This window comes from Heliconius melpomene, chromosome 9 (assembly GCF_056956725.1).
Source record: "Heliconius melpomene rosina isolate 202511_hmr_F chromosome 9, ASM5695672v1, whole genome shotgun sequence".
Lineage (NCBI taxonomy): Eukaryota > Metazoa > Arthropoda > Insecta > Lepidoptera > Nymphalidae > Heliconius > Heliconius melpomene.
This window is the reverse complement of record NC_140397.1, coordinates 1399100-1417479: the sequence shown is the minus strand read 5'-3', so window position 1 is coordinate 1417479 and position 18380 is coordinate 1399100. Positions and strand designations below refer to the sequence as shown.

At 33.4% G+C, this 18380-nt stretch overlaps 1 protein-coding gene across 2 annotated transcripts in view; it reads left to right on the top strand.

The window, feature by feature from the left end:
- Positions 1-886: 886 nt before the first annotated feature.
- Positions 887-18380, top strand: part of ss (aryl hydrocarbon receptor spineless) — a 96600-nt gene continuing 79106 nt past the window's right edge. For both annotated transcript variants that reach the window (XM_085190081.1, XM_085190079.1), the window contains exon 1: positions 887-1823. In XM_085190081.1, coding sequence (XP_085046207.1) covers positions 1687-1823 — 137 coding nt within the window. In that variant the 5' untranslated portion in view covers positions 887-1686. The remainder of the gene's footprint in view (positions 1824-18380) is intronic.

The following is an 18380-nucleotide window of genomic DNA, read 5'->3' as shown; positions in this document are numbered from 1 at the left end:
GTACTGCAAGGCGTAACTAAACGCCACGTAATTCTAAAATGATGATGATGAATGTAATCTAAAAGGGCAAATAATAATTATAATGAAAGTAAAAATTGCCTCGCTTCTGCATTGAACCTATAACCCCCTCGCTTATAATAAAATAATATTTTTTAATACCGTGATATAAAAATATTTAGTTTTCTTTTCATTTAAAAAAACTAACTTACTAACTACTTTTGAAATTGTTATGTAGAAGCAAGTTAATTTGGTGACCGTCCGCGCCGACGGTCGAGGGGAAAATGCGAAAATTCTCCCCTAGACGGCAGCCATGTTGTGACGTCACTGCGCTTCACTGGGGGACGTATTCCAATTTTTTTTGATGAAGACCTCGCCCTTTTTTTAATAAAACGTCTATTTATATATATTTTTGTGAAAAAAATATTTTTTTCAATTTAAATTGTGTTCGTATTCCATCGCAACAAACGGCGTTATGTTCCGTTAATAAACCCGCAAAGTTCCGGAAAAATTGGTTGGAATGTGGGGAACGGAGTATCTTAGGACCTAGATTCCCTCTGCAGAAAAAAGCGAGAAGCCTCTTAAATTTCTCAATTGTATTTTTCAAGTGAGCTATATTTGAACATATTATTATTAACTAATTAATCTAAATTTTAAATACGACGAAACTCACATATTACAATTAGCAACTAAAGTAACAATTAACTTTCAATAAAGCATATAAAAAAAGCATACAAAAGAAATCGTACAATTCCTTTAAAAATAAACGCCAGTACGTCCCAGTGTGCGCTTCGATCGGCCTACCCCCATTGGCCGGCTGAGATGGGTGGGCGGGGCCAGGATACGCCACGCCCACCACGGTTAGGGCCTTTGAAGATAACCCGCCACATCGAGGCAGGCGCTTGGACGCGCCACGCGTTGCCTTTTAATATAAAAATACGTTATTTTAATTCAAAAATCGTGAAAAAAACTATTAAATACTATAGAAGTGATGAACAATGTGTTTGTGACATATTAAGAGGATAGTCGTGTGTTGTGATGTGTTTTTTTTATTGTAAATTAATAGATACTTCCATAGATAATATATCTTCCAAACTGTCAATTTGATTTGTTTTTTTTTATTATGGAAAAAAAACTTAAGAGTGGAATCTAAATTAATAATCAAGTGATAATTTAAGCTGGAACAAACAGTAGAAAAAAAGAAACACCGACGGATGTACTTATGAACGGATCAATAACTCTATAGCGCGAAATCAAAATCGAGGCCAGATTCAATCTAATACCTATACGAATTTGATGCAATTATGTAGGCAAATAACAATTTACATAGCCCTTATTATAGTGTTTACCTTAGTTCGTTTAACTATTGAAAAAAAATCGCAATAAATAACAGTGAAACTGTAAAAAAAATGACTGAAAACTATAAAAAATCGCCGAAGTAATAAAAAATTCCACTAAATATATCAAAATAAAATTCCGCAAATCATAATCAATGTTTAAAAACAGAAAACGCACTTAAACAGTGACCAGTGAGTGGGTGACCTATTATGATACCTCCTATCATTTTAGTGATAACATAACATAGTGTTAAGACACTAAGTGTAAAAAGAAGAAAAGCTGCCGCCCAATCAAGTAGATTCTTCGCGGGGTGTACCAACCGGCAAGATAGCCGCTGATTCGAAGTTACAAATGTGCGGCTGGGGCGGGCAGGGTGGCTACGCACTAGAGGGATGCGTGGACACTGGCCTGCTTCGGCCGCCACAACCCCATACAAGCCAGCTGGGTACAGTTTATGCGACGAAACGACGACGGAGAAATGGGAAAAGGTGAGAGATTGGATTTTTTTTATAAATAGGTAAGTATGCGGATTTTTTTGTGCTCATGCGGAATTTTATAAATATTTCTACTTGTAAGTAGATATTTATTTATGTAACGATTTTAAATCTATCTAGAGGCTCATATTATTCATATATTATAGATTAGGTATGCTATGTAATTCTTGACAATTTCAGCCGATTTCATAATATTGTTACTATATTATCCGTTATGATATAGAGTACCTAAACGTAAGATGGTAAAATGGTACCTATGTTAGGCTTAAGATTACTTTTTTGACTAGAAAATTTCGCAAACCATATAGACACATTGCGGAATTTTTCGTTTTTGCGGAATTCTGTATATAGATTCTTGCTTCTATATAATTGAGTTATGTTTTTAAATACACAAGGTGAATTAGAATATGATTAGATTTTTGATTTTTAAACGTATAAAGAAGTAAAATAAGTTTTAATTTAAGTAGGTTACAATAACAAAAATGTAGTCATAAAATAAATATAGTGTCAAATCACTCAATTCTTATCACATAGGTATATTTTTTTACATTATTATTTCAAGTCCCAATATATTGATAAATGTACCTATTAATTATTTAAAAAACAAAATTAACAAGATAATTATACATTACATTATAGGTAATTAATACTTCTGTAGTAATATAATCAATAAATTAGTAGTTTTAATATACATAAATATATATGAATAAAATGCTTGTAATGCATAAATTCTATCCTTAAACTGAAAAAAATTCTTACAAAAACATATGAATAATTTATGCATTCATCATCATCATCATCATCATCAACAGCCATCTTTTGTCCACTGTTGGACATAGGCCTTCCCCAATTCTCGCCACCACACTCGATCTTCAGCTTTTCGGACCCATCCGCTTCCCGCCAATCTCTTCATATCGTCAGCCCATCTGGCAGGAGGTCGTCCCACCGGTCGTTTTGTACGGGGTCTCCACTCTACGACACGTCTGCCCCAGCGGCCGTCGGCTCTACGACAGATATGACCCGCCCATTGCCACTTCAGCTTACCAATTCTTTGGGCTATGTCGGTAACCCTGGTTCTCCTCCGGATTTCCTCGATGTTAGCATCGAAGTTGTCCATGAATACATCTACCTAGGCCAAACTATACAACTTGGTAGGAACAACTTCGACAAAGAGGCTGACAGAAGAATACGTTTGGGCTGGGCAGCGTACGGAAAACTTTGTCAAATCTTCGACTCGCCACTACCTCAATGCCTGAAATCTCGGGCATTCGACCAGTGCATTCTTCCGGTCATGACGTACGGGGCGGAGACATGGACTCTAACGAAAGGCCTCGTCCACAAATTTCAAGTCGCTCTCGTATCGTCAAGTGTATCTCTTAAATTAATTTCAATTATTTTTTATAATTATTTTCTTAGGTTTAATTAAAAAATACATTTATCCTATGTATTTCATATCAACTTTATATTTTTTAACGTCGTCGTATCAGTTAGACTGGGTACAGTTGTAACATTTGTACCCATGTACCTATTACCAGTTACAAGTTCGCGGCTTCGCCCGCTTGAATCAAACAATAATTTATTTACTTATCTGAATTACTTTCATGTTCTGATTACTTTGTTATTTTAAAGAAATGAATGGAATTACATAAAGGTTTAAATTCCATAAATATATTATTTTGTTGAACCACATATTTCATATTGATATAGCTGTTTTATTTATGAAACCATTTTAATAAAATAAGCACTAAATGTTAAGGGAAGCTTGCAAAAATATAATAGTGAAATCTGCACTCAAATAGGTTAAGCCGATTTTGAAACATACCTACATTTTTATTTAATTTTAGGTTATATTCATTGAACCTAAAAAGTAATAAATTTTCTCATATATCTTCCATATACAGACATTTATAATTTTTTTATATATAAAAAATAACTTATTTACTTACTGCTCTATCTTTTTCTCTTTCAAGTCTCTATTCTTTATTTTCTAGTACAAAACTCTAAATTACAACTCTCTACAGACCCAATATTGCCAAATTTCTAATAAAACTTAAACCAGCTTGCTTTCAATCGTTAAATCAAAGAGCATATCGAATATTCCGTTCAAAAATTAGTTTCGGCATATTAAATAGATTTTATTAGCAATATATGGGGTGAATAATGTTTAATCGATGGTGCTCAATCAATTTGGGCCGTGAAATGTGACGGTTACGAGTAACGGGTATTAAAATGTAGGTACACCAAGAGCAAAGCGTCTATATAACAATTTTTTTTTCAAGCTTATATACCAGGCTAGGTATGTAAGCTTAGTAGGTAGATGGAACCTAGTGTTAAAACACTCCTTTTTCCATTTTCTGCCGAATTCTGGGCCATTACATGTTGAATGTCGGAACTAGACTAGATCAATATACCTATTGGCTTTTGACCTGGACCTGGGAATTTAGCTAAAATACAATAGTGACTCTACATTTAAATCGATGATAAAAAAAATGCCCCAGTAATAATTTTTCTCACGTATCTTCCATGTACAGACAGCTATGAGTTACAGTTTTCATATATGGAATAAGTATATGTAAAATAAAAAAATATATGGAGATAAAAAAGGATGGAATGTCGATTTTTTTTTATGTATTTATTATTACAGGATATGTCGAGTCTCTTATCTAAGTAATTCTAAGGTTTTATCAATTATTCAGATATTCTGTGTTATTGTATAGTAATATGAACTTAACGCCTTGCTTTGCCCCGTTAAGGGACCGAGGAAATGAAAATATTCGATATTTCATTACCTAGAGTGGGCATCGAACCTACAACCTGCCGCGTTCACAGTCGAATGCTTTTGCCTTTGCGCCACTGGCGCAGTCGAAAGAAAATTACCTATATGCTAAATTAGATCCGTTAAGACAAAACCGCTGACAAAAAAATGTCATAGGTAGATAAATATTTTTTTTACTTAGAATTTGAACCTATAACAACCGATTTACTACAACTACAAAAACTAAATACATAATCCATATTCCACAAATATTATACGTACCTACATACATTTTCCATTATTAATTCATTATCGACTAAAAAGGCAAGTCTAATAAAGGTGGTATGGAAATAAAAAACAAAGGTTAAACCGAATATTATGCTTAAGGCACTCAATAAATTTCACTTAAGTGATAGGTGATACGTGCTTATTGTTAAGTAAGTGGGAGTTCAAATACTGGAGCATTTTTTTATAATTTCACGCTTTATTATTAGAGTCCAAACGTAATTCTTAAAGTACTAATTTTATTTCAACTTAACGCCCATAGCAGGGTGGGAACCTGGGAACCTAATTTTAAGAAACTGTCCTAACTTCCGAACCGAATTCTCCAGGCACTGCATGTTGAATGGCGGAATACAACGCCGTGCTTTGCCTCGTTAGCGGTAGCTAGTTAGAATCGAATCCATAACCGTCGCGTTTACAATTGCACCCTTGTTGCCTTGAATTATACTATTGGCCCTGGTCTATACATATATAGGAGAATATTTAGAGGGAGCCTAGTGTTAAAACCCTCCGTTTCCCATAACCGTCGCACGTAGATACCTACAATAGAACCTTATCATACTGTACTGCAACAGCCTCATTACACGTTACATTAAAAAGCACTTGTATTAGACGAGGTGGAAAAACGGAGAGCAGAATATTTTACCATTACATTTTCTCTGCCATATTTGGTTCATGCAGGATCTTTTAGTACACGGAGAGACATTAGGTCCCGGTCGGTATTCTTCCGTCTTAGCCTATGGAGAATGCTTCTAGAAATTATTTCATTTACCACCATACTTATTTTGCCATCGCATCTCAGGTGGAAGACAGAGGTAACGTGGGAACCTAGTGTTAAGGGATCCGTTTTTACCTTTTGAGGTACGGAACCTGAGACAATCTTTTTTAATCCCATCGATATCGAGACAATCTTTTTTAAAATGAATAAGGTACAATCTTACTTAAGCCTAGGTAACTTAGTGAATACCTAGAGTAAGTTTCATCTAAAACGGCTTAGTTTTCTTAGATATAATCTATCAACGCATTTCTGAAGAAATATATAATACAGTTATCAAATAGATAGATAATTGACATCTCAGAGAAGCTCTTTTAATATTTTTTTATACTTTTATACTAAGTTTGTATTTTTAACGCACTAACTGCATTATTAATGTATCACTATTAATATGGAATAAGTACCTCCTTTTAATAAAAATCGGTAAACATATATCTAAGGGTCAACCTACTAGTAAGTCTAGAATACTTAACATAACGAATGTTCACAAGTGAATGCCTGTTCGATTTCCTGTTAAGGTAATGTTTATAGATACTATAAAAAAGGAGTCTATAACGTAATTTATTACACTAGTTTATGATACATTGTATAAATGTATTTTCGAATAGCATTAGCTTTAATCATTTCCGGTATACAGGAAGAAGTTAGTGATAGGACACTCGTCTTATTCATGGCGGGTCGTTTCAATCTCGTTTTGTTAAAAAAAAATGTTTTTTTAGCTGCACGCTATATCCCGCACATAACAGGATAGGCTGGAGGGAATCTGAGAGCAAAGACTATTTTTTCATGCAACGGCTAAGAGTTGAATTTAATATTTTCATTTCCTCACTCTGGCGGTGTTGAGATCCGCAAATCAACACGCAGTGCCTCTAGAATTAGGGGAAGATGGGGAAGGGAAGTGACTCCTCAGGGTCTACCCCCAAGTTCCCTCTCGTGTTGAAATTAGAAAAAAATCTACAAAACCCTACACAAACAAACATACATCGAAACTCATCACCATATCCTTAAACTAGTTTTTAATAAAAACTTCCTTTAAATACAAACACAGTTTTATAAATATTTTTTTCTACATTTGTCGAAGCAGCCAGCAGGCACCTGGTGCAGATGCACAGACCTACGTACCTACTTGCCATTTGAACTCTTACCATTTCTTTATATTAAATTATTATTGATATAAGATTATTAGCTTACATACATTGAATTATTAAACAAGTTAAAATACCAACTCGATTGGTTTATTTCTACGATTATGGTTATTTAAATTTTAAATTTGCGGGATTGTATTGTTAATTTTTTATGGATGTATGTATATTTTACTAACTTCCAGTGTTTAACCTTTTTTTAGGTTTACGGTAGATTCTATACATAGCAGGGTAGGTAGAGAATGGGAACCTAATGTTAAGTCACTCCATTGTCCACTTTCCAGAGCCAGACCAGAGCGAAGATATGGAAATATAAATTTAAATAAATGTTTCAGTTCTTCGAGTGAGGATCGAACCCACAACCAATCGGTTGACAGGCACACTTATATATAACTGGCCTCGATATATATTAAAACAAATAATATTTAATTAAAATAACTTGATTAAAAAAATTATGCAGTAGCTTTTAAAGTTAATTACTAAAACATTGTTACTTAAGACAGGAGGAAAGTAAATTTGTGATACATTCTTGCCTCAAGGTGTTCCATAATAGTACAAGAATTACTTTTATATAGAATAATTAAATACTAAACTAAATAATAGAGGTTAAAGCAAAAATATTTATATTGTTAATGCTTCACGCTGTATCCCGCATATTGCAGGATAGACAGAGAATCTAACCCCCGGAACCTAATGTTAAGATACATACTCCGCTCCCCTTAAGACATTTCGAAAATATTAATATAATTGGTGGCTCCTCAACTCCTCATTCAAGGGAATGATTAAATTAAACTATATTTTGTTTATTGTTGATTCTCATCAGTCAACAGGCGATGATCTGAACTCGAACTGCAGAAGTAGAATAGTGTCTATACACTAGGTTCCCTTTACTTACCCCATTTCTTTTCTTCTTTTCCTAGCTTCACACTGTATACCTAGTGAGACAGCCAGAGAGAACGGAGCGCTAAACGATAATTTCTGCATACCTCTTTCGCCTCGTCCATAGTACTTAGGTACCTCTTCATACATATCCTCTGGGGGTCATCATGCTTTTTACTTGACCTTCCTGTATCACTATTTATCACTTACCATGCTATGCGAAATAATGTAGATTTTTTAATTTTTTACTTATATTAAATTAATATAAGTAAAAATATGAATATTATTAATATTTGCGTTCTGCGTGTGATCTCTTAACGTTTAATAGGGAATTATACATAACTAGCGGCCCGCTCGCGGTTGCACCCGCGTGAACTATGTTATTATTAATTTCTGTATCCATGGCTACGTTCTAGGGACGTCTATGCAAAATTTGAGACTCCTAGCATTTAGTAACGAATGACAAAGACAAATGTCATTAGTAACGAAGTTTCATACAAACTTTCAATCCCAAAAACAACCCCTTAGAAGTTGAATATTACAAATTCCCGTCTTAGCGAGCACCTACGTCCTATAAGTAACTCCTATGCAAAATTTGAGATTCCTAGCTCTGGTAGTTTCTGAGATTTCGTGATGAGTGAGTGACCTTTCGATTTTATATATATAGATTATGACAATATCACATTTTTATAATGAAAATGACTGAAATTAACATTTATGGGTTATGTCTCTTTCATTATAAAACTGAGAAATTGCTAAAAAATATTTCAAATTTCACTTCCTCAAATGGAAATCGAACCCACAATCGTCGTATTTACAATCAAATGGCCGCATTAAAACAGAAGGGAAATAAATTCAAGAGGCATTCCTGTTTCAAGGTGTTCTTTAATAATACAATTACTTCTTGATTACAGAATAATTAAATACAAAAGTTTATAAAGTTTAACGAAAAACGGCCGTTTAAAGATTTTAAGGTTGTAACGACGTTGCTTTAATATGAGGCAGATGTAATTTGGTGTTGCGTTTGAATTGGCGAGTAACTGGAATGATGAGACTAAATTATATATTATATGGGGAATAGGTAGTATTTTTTAATGATATTTACTAGGTGTATTAAGTTAGTTATTACCTATGTAACAAAATTAGCTTATATATAAATTATCAAAATAAATTATCTTAATAAGCAAAAATATCAAAGAAATTAGTGGTTTATTTTGGTGACCGTTTGTTTATTTACTATCCATGGCGGGGTAAGCAAAGAGTTCAGAGTGCTAAATGTTCCACTATCATCAATCTCTATTTTTTTTATGTTCATTGGAGGTCCTACTCAGTTTCACGTGACCTTCCTCCAGTATTAGCAATACTGTCTTTTCGAAAGTCAACCGAGGTATTCTTTTGCCACTCCTACCACTCACTCTTGCTTTATAAATCTTTTTTACAATTTTTTCGTCACTTATTTTCTTCACACATCCAAATCACCCAGGAACGAGAACCCGCCTTTTTAGTGGGAATTACAAAAAATATACATACAAGTAGATGTATAGACTTAAAATAACTTAAACCTAAAATCTAGATCTATTTAAAATCGAAAAATAGTTTCAATATTTTAGCATAACCCGTACTAAATTATAAGGGGAAAGGCAAATATGCACAGTAATAAATATACTTTGCAATACGGCAACATTATAACATTCTAGTCAGAAAAATAACAGAAAAAAACTACTACGGCTCATTAATTTAATTTGCATGTGTGCTCAATTTTTTTTATTTTGTTTATGTATACACTCTATTGATTAATACATACTAAGAATAGTTTATGACCGTTTTCCTTTGTTTTTTTTTTAACTAACTAGTTCTATGAGTAATGATAGGTTTAGAATGGAACGTTATAACACTAGGTTCTTCTATTGAAGTACTATATACTAAATGAGAAAAATATCCGAAGTTAAATTAGACTATTTATAACTATGTCTATTTATACAGTGTGAAACTGTAAAAAAAGCAACCGCCTTTATTTAAAATTCTTTATGTTTTTTGAAATCGTTTATTTCAAAAGTAGGTAGGTATAAGTTTTTATGCAAAATTCCAATAATAATTGAAGACCTTTCGCATAAAATAATCGTATATTTATTAAACAAGAATACAATTACCACACATTGTTATACTATAGTGCGTTCGAATAAAAAAATAAGTTTCCTTATTCTAAACAAGGCATGAGGTCTGCAATGGCGCGTGGACACCGGCTTGCAATAATTACTGAGAACATTTTGATTGAAACACTATAGTGGATTAATGGTTAATTATTAACTGGGATGTTTGTGGGTTCGATATTCATTTACTGTATTTTCATTCCAGCTTAGCGCTTCATCCCGCATATAACGCGGTAGGCAGACAGAATCTAGTATTGAGAGATTTCTCTCCACATTTTTCTCCGAGTTCTTGAGGCCTCAAAACTCAACTCAACGCCATGCTTTGCCTCAAGAAGATATAAATATGAAGAGATCGTAGTAGAGGCGGAGGGTTCACGCACACGAAGGACGTGGTTCTTCGTATGTAAATTTCGATGTTCCAGAATCCTTATATTTTTTAGTGTCAGTCTCATAAAAATTGATTCAAGTATTCCAGAGATTAGCCAGGACGAAAAGAAAGACCAACAGATAAAATCAAAATTATAATTGTACTCTGTGTTCTTTGTTTTCTGGTATCGTGAATTTAATGATATGCATTTGAAAAAACACAATATATTGAAATCACAGATAGACCTTTAAATTTTATTTATATTAATAGTTAATTTTTTCAAGTTCTATTTGTCTTCATTCTAGAAACACTTTCCTGTACTAGAGCTACAGGTACTTTGTTGCAAATTATTTAATTTATTAACTGAAAATGACGAACAATAAATAGTTATATATTTTAATTACCAATCTATTTAATAAAATAATAAAAATTATATCGAAGTAAATCAACATTTCATTAATTTTACTGCGATGGTTACGAATTCGATATCCATTTGTGGGAAACGCACATAGCAGGGCAAGTTTGGGAGGATAGACGTTTGTTACACTTTCACACAAAAACTACTGAACTAATTTAAATAAAACTATAAAACTAATTAAACAGATTTTATGTAATTTGACTATAATATACAAATTAATTTTAGCGGGCGAAGCCGCATTTCTGTCGCTTGTAAACATCATAAAGTATGATTAAGTATTTTAAATAAAAACTTAAAAACTTCGTTTATTATGCCAAATAAGGCATGTTTCCAGTAGCGCGTGAGACGTGACCTGTGAGCTTATAGCATAGTTATCAGAGATATATATAATAGCTTAATTTCTTTATTACTATAAAGCTATTTTTTTAAGAGGGATAATTTAGACGTAATGGTTGGGGGTTCGATGTCTGCGCTGGAGTTAATTTATGATTATGTTAAGCAGCGTTTAATTACGCCACACTAAACGTTATTTCTCAAAACGGAATCTCGAGTATCTTGACACTAAAAAATGAGAATTAGATGAAGAAATTATTTAATATGTTTTAGCTATTGAGGTAACTCGTCGGTTAGTCGTCACGGTAGCGCGTGTGTTTTGTTACTATAGCAAAAAAATGAAAATATTAAATCGGGAATCGAACTCACAACCGTCGTGTCTACAATTACAATTGTAAATTAAAATGATATTGACATTTACTTAACGCATGTATGTAAGCGCGACAGGTTATGTATTCGAATGCTACTCAAATTCACTCTGGATTCGAAAGTGAGGATCGTAGTGTCCTAACTCTCTGCCTTCCTGCTGAAAAGGATAGAGCTGAAAAAAAAATCTACATATTACACAAATCTATGAATATGCTAAGTAATTTAAACATTATCCATTCCACTAATTGGAAGCGATAGCGAAAATTAGTAGCATTAGAAAAAAAGTATAGAAAAAAAATAATTAAAAAATCAATGAATATGCGTTCATATATTTGCTATGTAAAACGAGAGTTATTTCAATACTGTAACATGTACTTATAGTCTACGTGCCTGATTTAATTGGATAATAACTGAAAAGAAAATATTAATTATTATTATTACCTATAATTTAAATTATTTATGCTAATTTTATGTAATATTTTTTTGTAACAAAATATGGATATCTATTTAATAATTAATTATATGGTAATACCGACAATCAACACGCGGTGTGTTGAATTTGGCGGAAAATGGGGAACGGAAGTGTCGTTATGGAGAATGAATTGTCTCAACACTAGGTTCCCAGGTTCCCTCTTCCTACTCTCCTGTGTGGGATATAGCGTGAAGCTAAAACAAAGGAAGAGCGTTATAATTCACACTGCCGCAAATACCAGGGTAGTATCTACCTCACCCAGAAAATAGCTCATTTCCCTAAATGGGAATCGAATACACAACCTTCGCCTTGGTGAAATGAAGCATTCACATTCTACATATAGGAGCTAACTCTGATCGCAGATACAAAATGATAGATGGAAACTATTAACTTTTAATTTCCTGATGTAATATAGCCTTCCTCTTTCAATTCAAACTAGCAGTTCCTTAGATAAGCTTGTTCAATCAAACACACTTGTCAACTTTATAAATCAGCTTCACGCTGTATCCCGCACACAGCAGGGTAGGCAGAGGGAACCTAGTGTTAAGACACTCCGTTCCCCACTTTCTGCCGAATTCTTTTGCGTTGAGTGGCAGAACTTAACGCCGCGTTTTGCCTCGACACCAGAGCAGCCTCAAATTTATAAGATTAGTATAAATTATTTAGTAATATTTCTTCTAGGGATATATATAAACTTTGATTTCATTGTATTTAATTTTAAGCTTTCACGAGTCAATTCAAACAATGATGTTGTAAAAGCTTATGGGCAAGCGCAATAACAATTAAACAAGCCCCCAGACCGTGGTCGGTACTCGACTTTGAGAAAAGAAAACTAAAATATACAAAAATTCCATATAAAAACTTTATAATAGATACCTATTAGGTATAAGAAGTCTATTTTTTTCGCTTCTGGCAACCCCGGTGCTAACAGCTGATTCCGACTGAGAATTTTAATTTAATGTAATTTAATTCAATTTGAAGCCCATTTCCACAATAATTGCTAAATTTAATTAAGCAAATAGTGTTACTTACGTAATTATAATAGTTTTTATGTTTTAAATAGATATTATTGTGAATTGTAAAGTGTTCTTTGTGTAAGTGACTGGTAGTGTGCCGGCATAATATTTAAGTATATTTTACTGTAAGTACGCGTTTTTATCATTGTTTTTAATTATTAGGTGCTATAGAAACCATATAACGTTGATTTAATTGTGGTTTACTTGCGTAAATTAGTAGTTAAAGCTTAGTTTTCCGTCGTGCATAAACTACCCGTTATTTGCATATAATCCAAATCCTTAACGTTACTCAAAAAATACTTTACTCAAATGATGACTCGCAGAGCACTATCTCGTCAGGAGGAGTCCAAACTCCAACTGACTTTACAAGAATTAAAAAACACTAAGGATTTGTGTGCCCAATTACAGTGTGAAAGGCAAGATAATGAAATAGAACTTTTACAGTTATTAGACAATAACACTAGGCTTAAGAAAGAAATGACTGCTATACACATAGAATTAACAACAATTGTAAAGGAACGGGATACTCTCAAAGATTTAGTAGATAAGTTTGACCGGTGCAGCGATGAATATGAGCAGGCCCTTATTAGGATAACTACCTTGGAGCAGGAGCTGCGAGAGGCTCACACACTCATTACTAAGTTACAGGAGGATGCTCAGAATGCTACCGTGTTACATAATATTAGCTTGTATAATGAGTTAGTTGAGAGTGCCCCGCAGTTGGTTTCTCCTGTGTTGGACAGACATAGTCACTCAATTATTGATCTCACCAAGAATGACACATCATTATTCAATCTTAAAAAAGGATCAAGTCTGCCTCACTGCAGTAGAAACAAACTAAAAAAATACATAAAAATCAATAAGTTTATTGTCAAAACTAAAAAATTAATAAAACAACATAGTTATATGTCCAAGTGTGCAAAATTAAGTAAGGACAAATTGGAACTATATGATGATTTAGAAATGTGCACAAAAAAACTAGATAAGTGTAGGTTAAATTATGAAGCTGATACACAAGCACTACAAAGTGAAATTAATTATTTAAAAGACTCCCTTGATATACTCAATAAAAAGTATGTCAATTCATTGAACGAAATACAAGAGTATTCCAAGGCGATGGACAATCTTATTACACTGTCCACAAATAATACTGAACGTTTTGATTCTTTAATCAACAATCACTCTTGTGATTGTGCCCGTTCATCACAGCAATCGCCTGCAAGTACTCCGGTGTGTGTCCCCTTGACCGACCCCTTGTGTGACAGCCTTCATAATAATAGTAGTAGTAGGTTCAGGTCACAGCAGTCATTTGGTGCATCAATTCATGAACCTAGTTCATTAGTTAATGCACAAAACATAGTTTTATTTAGTGATGATATTGGAAGGAATATGGGTTCAATTTTGAATTCTTGTTTACCGGGACAGTCAGCTGTTAGTTTTTGTTATCCGTCAGCATCCTTTGAAGTTCTCATGCAAAGAAGTTTAAGTTATAAATTTAATAAGTGTGACAAACTTGTTATATTATCAAGTAATAGGGGAAATTTAAACAAACAACAGTTAAATTACTATTGTGAGTCATTATTAAACTTAGATATAAGTAAAATAATTTTGTTTACATTTCCTTATTGTAAAAATCAGCCAGAAGCGGAAAATAATTACAGATATAAGCTAAACTCTACTCTGCACACCATAAGCACATATAATGACAAATTACATTTAATTGACACTAACAAAATAGTTAGTAAAACTTTATTTCTGACTCAAAGTAAATATTATTTTGGTCATAGGTTTAAGAGACAGATAGCTTCTGTGCTATCCTATTATTTTGACTTATCAGCCAAGAACTTGGCTACTACTTCAACTGCTTCTATTGAGCAGACTGACATTCCAATTTATTCTGACATTATGTCTAATAATTTACACTCTGTTGACATTTCTCAACATTTAAATTAATTTCTAAGACAACAGAGGTAGAAACCTCTAGCTCTAATTTATTATTAAATTCCAAAAATTTGATCCAGCCAGCTTTACAATTAAATTACAATAATAACGCACATTGCACATCATCACAATATCAATGCAAAAATAATAATAAAAATGTTAAGTCCATTAGATTAGTTCATCAGAACATCTGTTGCTTGACGGGGGGCAAGCAGCTAGAGCTGGAATTATTCATGAACTCGGAGGAAATTAGTATTTTGTGTATTACTGAACATTGGTTAAAGGTGAACCAGCTCATGTTTAATTTCAGAAACCACCGGGTAGGAAGCTCATTCTGCAGAATCAACACAATTCACGGGGGGTCGCTTATAATATTAAACAAGAACCTTAAGTTCAAGGAACGGAAAGATATTGTGTCCCTTTCTGTAGAATGTTCTATCGAATTAGCGTGTGTTCAATTAGAGCAATTCATTGTTATATGTGTATACAGACCTCCCTCCGCCAATTTAGAATTATTTTTAGAAGTAATGGATGAGGCCTTAAGCAAACTTACCAAGTCGGGTAAGCCTTTGTTAGTGTGTGGGGACTTTAATGTTAATATTTTGGAAAGTTTAAGTCCCACCTTTAATTTATTAAGTCTTTTTAAATCACACAATTTACTTAATTTATTTATGGAGCCAACCAGAATAACTCCTACGACTAGTACTTGTATAGATAACATATTCACTGACATTATTCCATGCTACAAAAGCATTATTAATAAATTGGATTCTGACCACTCTGGTCAGCTAGTAGAATTCTATAGTAAGAAAAAACAGGTGGCTAAGAAAAGAATTGCTTTTGTACCTGTCACAGCTAGTCGTTTGGAACGTATGAGAGTTAGTTTACTAACTAATTTACTAGTTTTAGATATAACTTTACCTCCCAATTCTTTGTACAATTCTTTTTTTTACTCTTTTATTAATAAATTTCATTCAATATTTACTCCCAAAGAGATTACAATTACTGATAGACCTATCTTTGGAGACTGGGCCACAGCAGGTATTTATAAGAGTAGGGAGACACTGTATATGTTATATTATGAGAAACAGTTTAATAGTGGTGAAGAGTTTAAAGAGTACTTAAAATCTTACTCTAAAATTTTCAAAAGTGTTTGCAAAATTGCTAAATCTTTATTTATTAAAACAAAAATCAGAAATAGTAATAATAAAATTGAAGCCACTTGGAAGGTTGTTAATGCCGAGACTGGGAGAACTAGGGTGAAAGATTCTAATTTTAAACTTAGTATTGACGGTCACATTGTTGATTCCGATTTGGAAGTGGCCATTGCATTTGAAAAGTTTTTCTCTACTTTCCCAGTCAGTCTAACAAACGATTTAGGTTCTTCCACCACTATTGCAGAATCGTTAATTAAAGACAATGTTCCCGAATTTTATAATGGTTTCGTTTTCCGTCATGTAAATTATTCAGACATTAGTGTAGCTTTCAAATCAATTAGTATGAAAAAGACAGCCGACTTGTGGGGTGTCTCAGTTAATATCATAAATTCTTTAATTGATATTTTGATTCCTGATTTAGTTACAATTTTTAATAGATGTATTGATTGTGGAGTGTTTCCTGATTTGATGAAATATAGTAAAATAACTCCATTGTTTAAATCAGGTAGTACGCAAGACCCCACAAACTTCAGACCGATTTCAGTACTACCTACGTTTAGTAAAATTTTTGAAAAGCTGATACTCAGTCAGCTTCTTACTTATTTTAATAAAAATAAATTACTGCACACAGGTCAATTTGGTTTCACTCGTGGAAGGTCAACATCTGATGCTGGGGTCAAATTATTAGAGAGTGTATTCGCGGCTTGGGAGGAGTCACGTGATGCCTTTGGGGTGTTTTGTGACTTGTCCAAAGCATTTGATTGTGTGCAGCATAAAACTCTTATCAGGAAGCTACACCACTATGGTATAAGAGGCATTGCTTTGGATCTTCTCACTTCTTATTTAAGTGATAGGATTCAAAAGGTAAATGTCAACGGGAAACTATCACACGGGTCACCTGTAGCATTGGGGGTGCCACAAGGCTCTATTCTGGGTCCGTTTTTGTTCCTTTTGTACATTAATGACTTACCTCACCTTATGAGAGATATCTGTGAAATGGTGTTGTTTGCAGATGATACATCTTTAGTTTTTAAGGTTAATAGACGGCAATTGGAAATTGACGATGTAAACAATGCTCTTTCTAGGATATTACACTGGTTTAGTGCCAATAACTTGCTTTTAAATAGTAGTAAAACTAAATGTATCAGGTTCTTTACTAAGAATGTTCAACAAGTAGAAACCAGGGCTTTGATGAACAATAAGGAACTTAAAGTAGTTAATGAAACTGTTTTCTTAGGTATAACATTAGATGCTAAGTTACAATGGGGTCCGCATATAGAAACTTTATCTGGTAGACTTAGTTCGGCAGCGTATGCTGTCCGTAAGATTCGTCAACTGACCGATGTTGACACCGCGCGTTTAGTATACTTCAGCTATTTTCATAGCATTATGTCTTACGGCCTATTACTTTGGGGCAGTGCCGCTGATATAGATACCATTTTTGTGCTCCAAAAACGGGCTGTCCGAGCAGTCTATAAAATGGGTCCACGGGAGTCACTAAGGAATAAATTCAAAGACTTTAACATCCTCACACTACACTCCCAATATATTTACGACAACTTAGTATATGTGCATAAGAATATTAATAAATTTAATAAAAACAGTGACCTCCATCAATATAATTTAAGAAATAGAAATAAGCTTGCTGTGCCCTTCTCTAGGCTCCATAAAGTGTCTCACTCATTCGTAAGTCAAAGTATACACTTTTATAACAAACTTCCAAACGACGTGGTTAATTTATCACTGAACAAATTTAAAAAAGTGGTAAAGCACAGGCTCTGCCAAAAAGCTTATTACTCTGTTAAAGATTATGTTCGCGATAAAGATGTTTGGAAATGAGTTGCTCTATTTCTAAGTTAAAATTGTTAATTGTGATTTATAACAAATGTTGGCATTTAAAAAGAGTGGCCATGAGTTTCTTTGCCTGTATCTTCTCATGAGCTCAACCATTTGAACGGGCTTTTTTCAAGTCAAAATTGCACATTTTTTTTGGTTATTTTGTTTGCATTTTTTTATCTTTTATGACATGTCCAAGTGAATGTTAAGCATTTTTATGGAATAAAGATATTTTGACTTTGACTTTGACTTTGATTTATTCGTGATGGTTCTGGGTTTAAATTTTATGGGGGGTACTGTTTTTATCTATCTGTATTAAGATATAAAAGGGAGAGTTTGTTTAGTGATCGTGTTAATATTGGGAAGTATTAATTCGATTTTGAAAATTTTCCAGTATTGGTTTCCACTTATCGAGGCAGGTTGTAGACTAACATTCTGTACCTGCGAACTGAGATATCTCCCTTATATATAATTTCTCATGTGACGTATGTATTTTACAAACAGCAGTTTTCCTAATTAACTAATTTTACTATGTACTATTACTTTTACTACCTGACATATAAAAAATTAAATCAGCTTCACGCTTTATCTCTAGCGGGGTAAAATGTGGAACTGACTGTTCACAAGCACCATGCACTACGGTCTCCGCATATCTCTTT